Here is a 7,555-nt window from a genome sequence, read left to right on the forward strand (position 1 = left end):
GCCTCAGAGATCGAACAATAACAACAAAGCACATATTCCCCAAACTCGTTAATGTAGCTATATTACACAGTTGTCATCCATCTGTTTAGTTGGCCAAACTTTTTTGACTAAACAAAGATTGACTGTAAAGACAGTCTACTACATTTGACCCCCTATATAAAAAATAAATATCTATCTATGTAGACAGATATTTATCTGGTTATATTTCTTTGCATCACTGATGACCTTTCATCAACAGAAAATGTCTCAAAAGTGTATTAGTGATCAAAAAACATATAACAAAAAACTCACTGAACTAAAGTGATTGCAACTGTGAATGCACAGCTTGCATTTCTGATCACTTAAGGAAAACAAAACAAAAACCTCTGACTGTAATGTAATTCGATCACTGTAACTGCTGCTGAAATGTACCAAAATTCACAGCACATGATAAATGCATGCCATGACCAAATATATACAGCACCCATATGTATATAATATAAGTATATGGGTCTACTTCTAAAGCCTGAATCAAATAACTGACTTTAAAAATCCTGAGTCAAAAATTAGAAAGTTCAGAAACCCGAATGGCAATGTTAACCAGGGTAAGTAAATATGTGGCCAACTGTACACGAAATTCACACTGAGGTGAATAAAACCCACTTAGGTGGAGGCTTACACCTCCCCAGAGTGGGGGGCCCCCACACCCCCTAACTAAATATACCAACTCTGGGATTGCACTACAATGGAGAAAAAGACATGTTGGCCACTTATTTACTTATCTTGGTAATAATCAACATTCGGGTTTCTGAACTTTCGTGATTTTCATCTCAGGATTTTGAAAGTCTGTTACCTAAGAGTTGGGCTTTAGACGTATACCCATAAATCCCCTCTCTCTATATATATATAGATATATATATATATATATAGATATATATATATATATACATGCATGTATAATACATGTGTGTGCATGTGTTTGTGTCAGTGTATGGTTTCTAGTGTCAGTCCTACTTTTTTATTGTCTACACTCTATTCAAAACTCAATCTATTAGAACAGTATCTAAAACCATGTCCATTCAGGTTAGTATGTGTACATATTCATTTTTTAATATGGTTATTTTTGGTGATCTAGGAAGCCACTTAGCTGTCACAATTCTAAATGATATTTGAAATTTCAACTTGTCCCTTTGCTGTACCAAACCATTGTCTGTTCTGATGTTGATATAAAATAGTGCATCCCTGAATTCCAATATACATAGTGTATATAGTATTGTAATTGTTCATATTAATTGCTACACTTCGGTCTGCTATAGTCACTGCATAAAAGATCTGTAATGTTTTAGTTGTAGGAGTCAACACATCATGTTTTGTCTCCAACAAAATGTGCCGATCTTGTTCAGTAATTCTCTTGAATTGTGTACTTTGCTTTAACCTTTGCTCATTGTAATTGAGTGGAGAACAATGTGAAGTCTTTCAGTCAGTATTTATCTTCATCAGTGTGACCTACGTTCCAAAATATTTGCAAACTATTTATATTTTGAAACCTAATATCATGTAGTCATTCTGTTCCTTTAATGATCAAAGTTTTACGTCATTAAGGTGCAATGTCTGGAACTAGACATTAAGGTTCGGTAACTTAGCACTTGTTTGGAGAACATTCAGTCCTCTTTGTTCCCTTCTAATGTATTCTGATGACATAGTCTAGCATGAAAATCACTGAGTCTAAACTTTCTTCCTCATTATTGGCATTGCATGAATATGAGACATTTTTGGAATCTCTACAAAAGCAAAGCACATTCTAAAAAATTCAGCTGTGAAGTTCAAAAGAACTGAAAAGAAGTATGAATAAAAGCAGTAGAAAAAAGTTCCCTCCCCAGATTCCCTCTGATACGTGATTTAATCAACTTCAAATGCTGACAGAAATCATAGAAAGTAACCAATCTTCTCTGTTGCGGTAACTCTGAATTCATGGAACTTTAAGAGAACTGCCACTTTCGGGATATTTTGAATCACTGATGAGAAGTGTTTTCAATAAACTGACTGAAGTCCTTATTGAGAAGTTAAACATCTGAGAAATAAATTACCAGTTTTATGCCCTGGAGCTGGGGTTTTATTACCATGTACATCCCCTACTCAAGCAGCACTTGTTTATTTTGCAACAGTCTTACCTAATACATTAGTTGCTGCATATGAACTTCTCTTCTCTGTTTATTCTACTCTACATTTCCGAAGCTGTACCCTTTAACAACTTAATTTGCTCCCTTCTTTATCTGTGATTATTGTACATCAAACTGCTCTAGAGAGTTACATCATTCAGGGGATGCCCATCATCATCATATAAATTGCAACATCAAATAAGTTCATTAGTGGAATGACATCATCAACTTCATTTCCATCAACTCCTGGGAATAAGAGTAGAACAGTTTCTCACATGATCTGAAAAAACAATTCTTAGTTTGTTAAAAAAATAACTACTACCCAAACCATACCAGAGAAATGGCGACAAAAGTTTAGTTGCTAAGAGGGCTTATATTTTATTTTATTAAGTAAAGGGTTAAAACATCATTGAAACAGACTAAAACTAATTATGAAAACAACTTGGAGGTTATAGAATTGAGTAAGATTTTTTTTAAGTTGTATTAATTAGGCTAAAGTTAGGACTAGTTATGTTGAGCCTATAGTCTTGGTTGGTATCGTATTGCATAAAGATTCTAAAATGTCTGATATGTTTGATGGTAAGAGTTTTGAAAAAGTCTTTAGTCTGTTTTGTAACATGATTTAAATGATATCCTAATGGATATCACATAGCATGGACCTATGATGAACATGTCCACGGTTAAGAATCTGGGCAATTTTTATACCAGTATTGGTATGGCTTTGGATAAGGGAATGGTATTTGTGGTGGCTTACACAGATTTATTCAAAGCCTTTGATAGCTTGACACATAATGTTATTAACTCGATACTCCAACATTATCCATTGGATAAAAAAAGAATGTCTCCAAGACAGACAGACAGCAGAGGGTTAGAATTAATTCACATTACTCTAATTGGGCCTGGGTTTTAATGGGTGTTCTACAGGATTTTGTACTAGGACACATTTAATTTGCTGTAGTGTTTTTCTTTTTAGCAGAGATACTATTTAGTCTGCAAAACATGCTTCTGATATTAAATTTGGACCAGTTATATGTTCTGATGGCATAGTGAAATTCAAAAGCTATTTCAGTACTGTGCTGTGTCTTGCTAAAAGACTGAAGGCTGATAATTAATGGAGATAAATGTGGTGCCTTTATGTTGGTTAACAAATCTTAAGTTCATCTATTACTATTGGGATGGCTGATTTTATTGTAAGACCTGATTATAAAGATCTTGGCATCCCTGTGTGTAATGCTTTTAAATTTGAGAATCTGATGGAACAAATATCTAAAGCTAAAGCCATGAGATTACTTGGGTTAATTTTCAAGAATTTTATCACTAAGGATGTTAATTTCATTTGTAGCCGATCACAGAATACGACTTCCTGTTTTGTTCTTACAGAACGAGAGACCTACTTATTTTGGAATTAATACAATGCACGTTTACAAAATGATGTATTGAAATTACAAACATCCGTGGTGGTGCAGCGATAGCATTGTTGCCTCACAGCAAGAGGTTCTCCCGTTCATTTCTCAGCTGGAGTGTGGGGAGTGCCTTCTGTGTGGAGTCTGCATGTCCTCCACGTGGTTGGGTGGGTGTTTGAAAGACATGCGTAAGTGAGTGTGCCTTCGTTGAAGGTTGAACATCGAGCTGGCACCTCAGCGTTCGTGAAAATCTACTGCCAGTCATTAGCAGACCGGAGTTCTGCTGTGGCGACCCCTAACCGGGAAAAGCCGAAAGACAAACAACAACACATCGTATAATACTAGATTAGAATAGAGTTGTCTATTTTTAATTAATACGTTTCTGTGTGGGAAACTATGCCTTGCATTGCTTGTTACTTAATACAATATACTAGATTCTAGGTTTTATCAAGAGTTTGGGATTATACCTTTAAAATTATGTGTGTAAGTTGACATTACAATTAGATTTTTAACCAGCTCTGTGGTTTGTTTGTTGAGCCCCAGACCTCCATACTGGGCCCACTTCTATTTGGCATCTACTTCTCACAAGTCAAAGCTAATATTCAAGACCTCTGGCTCGCCATGTTTGTGGATGACTCTAAATTGGTAACTGTTATAGATTACTCTGTGACACCAACATCTTGCAAGAGGGTTTAACACGGACAGATGACTGATGCCAAGAAATGCATTATAATGCCCTTTGGGAATTTTCTACCCAAGTTAATTACTCTATTGATAAAACACCCCTAGGAGTTAACAAATAGTAAGATATCTGGGAACATATGTGGATAGCAATCTGGACTTTGACCAGCTCATAACTAATATAGTAAGAAAATCATTCTATGCCACCCAGTTTATAGGTAAAGGTATGTCATCCAGGTCCAAGGAAGTTATAGTACCACTCAACATGGCCCTTATCAGAATCAGCATTGAGTACAATGTCCCTTTTGGCATGTGCCTAAACAGACACTTGCAACAGTTGGAATGCCCACAAAGGTTTCTGCCCAGGAGAATTCAGGTCATAAATACATTGCCCTACACTGATTGCCTAAAGGCTTTGTGTCTGTATTCAGTCTCTTACAGGCTGCTGAAAGAGAATCATTGCCTGTTTTATAGGGCTTCCTCAGCCCCAGCTCTAATGGACCTGTTGCACATGTGCAAAACAAACAGCACCAGAAACAGTAAATCCAGGTATCTGAACTTCACTTGTGATATAAACAGAATGTCCTAGGTAGACAGATGTATGTCCCAAAGAGTCCATGCACTATGGAACAGGCTCCCCATCTGTGCAAAACAGAGTACATATCTGACCCTATTCAAACAGAACCTTAACAAATTGGATGGGAAGTCACAGATGTTTCTCAAAGTCTGCCCCTAACTAACCCCCCCTGCACAAATTCTTTGGTTACATTTCTACTAACATACCCCCATTCCTTTATAGATGCCCATGATACTCTACATCCAAATGAATTTGGTGTGTGTGACCCTATTCAAACCAAACCTTTACAAATTGGATGGGAAGACACAAAAGTTTCCCCCAGTCTGGCCTCCATGTCCCACATGGAAAGAAGTTGTGAATAAGAAACAATATTAGTCTAACTAACCCCTCTCACAAAAATTCCTTGGTTACCGCCCTTCTAACATGCCCCCATTCCTTTATAGAAGCCCATCCTGCTCTGGATCCAAATGGTTTGGTGTTGCATGGCTAGGCTTGTAAGGGACGCAGTGGTTATTAGCCAAGTAACAACCTATGAACCTAAGACTCCCTTATATGCTTAACATTATGAGACAGAATTTACATTTAAGCAGAATCTTAACTGCATGAGGTTTTACACATTTAATCTACTGTTTTCATTTTTAATTTGACTTCGTTCATAATGCAGTTATACCACAAATTATGAGCCAGTAGTGTTTTGTTGAAAATTGTCATCTAAAACATTTATAATACTATTTTAAAACAGCAAAAATCACGGATCCTTAATGCTCCACACTAGATATTAAACCAAGGCACTCGAAAAAACCATAATGTGCTTTTATTTTCCTTTGGAAGGAAAATAAAAGCACGTTATGGTTTTTTCGAGTGCCTTGGTTTAATATCTAGTATGGAGCATTAAGGATCCGTGATTTTTGCTGTTTTGAGTAACTTGTGTCTTTCATCAGTTTGTATAATACTATTTTATCATCTGTCTTTATCCTTGTAAGTCATTGCCCATGGCTTTTCAGCGTTACTTATTGAATGCTTAATTTTTTGACTTTTAACTGTTTTAAAATCTGAGCCCTTGTTGCATACGAATTGTTTAAATATTGTAAAACTTTTTACACTGTTGAACAAAATCTCATATTGGTTCATTACAGAAGGACTTTACTTTTTAAAAAAGGTACAGAAAATGTAATAACTAAGCCTCAGGACAAAAACTAACAGGAAATCAGACGATATAGGCTGTGGCCACTTGACTGAGTAGATCTTGTAAGGGTAATTAGTTAACAGTAAAGCAGACAGATTAGTTTATTGTAGTAGCAGGTTAGATTATTTCTTCATAATGGGTGTTCATGGTTTTGTGCATATCGTTAATTAATTTTAGCACAAATTTGACATTTTATTTATGTATATTTTTCTTTCCATCTTTCTTTACATTTAATAATTAGGAGTGTTCAGCTGAGCAACACCTATTTCCAGTGGAGTATCAGGAAGAAAAGCTATATTAAACATATCAAATTGCACTACATAGTGAAAGTCAGATTTGCAGTCTTACATTGGCCATACAGTACAGGAAATATAACACTGGGACATAATATACAAAGTCCATTGAAGACGTGTAGTATTCACAGTAATGCAAGAACCATAAGGCCAAGTACAATTAGAAATGAAGGGATGAGTGACTTACAAGTAACAGTACACCAATGAATGCCAACAGTTTAGCAACAATTTAACAATAAAAAATGTACATGTTCATCTTTGAATTACTAATAGTAATTTGAATAAAAAACAGTTCTTTTTGAATTCAGATATTCAAACAATGATATATTTGACTGCCGTGAGCCAAGATATTAACTAATGTATATGTACACTTCTTGTAGAAAAGACCAAAGACAGAGGCATTAATACAATTGGGATGAGACTAAACAGAGTCGAAGATAAGGTAGGAGCATTTCAATTTCACATGTTCCTGAGATTCATGAATGTCAGTTCAGAATATTTTAAATATCATTTTGCAAACGACCCTACTTTTCTGATGGTATAAATCTAATAATACAGGCATGAAAGCAGTAAATGCAATACCTGTCAAGTTGTATAAAGTTCCAGAAGGAAAGTATTTGAGTACATTGCAATGCATTTTCATACTTGAGTGCTTAAATCCTTGTTTCTTTGTACATGAATAAGGGGCAGACATTATGGTTTCATTGTTAACCTTGTTGATGGAATTCCACATGCTGTGCTATCTTTCTGTTTTGCTTTCTAATCACAACTAATTATGTATGTTACAAGTTGTACCTGTCTGTATAAGTAGTTCTTCAGAAAGTTTGTGTGTGTAATACAATATCTGACATATTGTTACCTAGGTCTGAATATGTAATACTTTATCTGACATATTGTTACCAAGGTCTAAGTATGTATCTGAGATGCTAATCAAGAAATTTAGGCAACCTTTCAGCAAAATACTGCTTGCCAATGGCAGTAAAGTGAGCTGGAGGACCATCAAGCAAGACATATTTTTACTCTTGCTAAAACAAGTTATAGTTTTCATTTAATAATTCTATTTTCTATACATTTCAAAAGCAGAACATTTTTCAGTTGAGATATGTTTTCATTGTATATGTACAAATTAATAATTCTGAGCTGTCATGTTCATGTCAGTTCTGTTCATTTCACATGACAAACTAGTGAATCTTTATCTGCTGATTTCACAATTTAGTCAGCAGAGGTCAGCAACAATTTTAAAACTTTCTTTTAGGAAAGTTAATTATTTCTCCATG

The 7,555-nt window shown here is 35.2% G+C and overlaps 1 protein-coding gene across 1 annotated transcript in view; it reads left to right on the forward strand.

Moving 5' to 3' along the window:
- The window catches only part of KCNQ1 (potassium voltage-gated channel subfamily Q member 1), a 2,495,454-nt gene extending 2,488,632 nt beyond the window's left edge, over positions 1 to 6,822 (forward strand). The window contains exon 18 of the mRNA XM_044059185.1: positions 6,659 to 6,822. Coding sequence (XP_043915120.1) covers positions 6,659 to 6,822 — 164 coding nt within the window. The remainder of the gene's footprint in view (positions 1 to 6,658) is intronic.
- The last annotated feature ends 733 nt before the right edge of the window (positions 6,823 to 7,555 follow it).

Source organism: Protopterus annectens, chromosome 17.part0 (genome assembly GCF_019279795.1).
Source record: "Protopterus annectens isolate FY-2018-M chromosome 17.part0, PAN1.0, whole genome shotgun sequence".
NCBI classification, from domain to species: Eukaryota; Metazoa; Chordata; order Ceratodontiformes; family Protopteridae; genus Protopterus; species Protopterus annectens.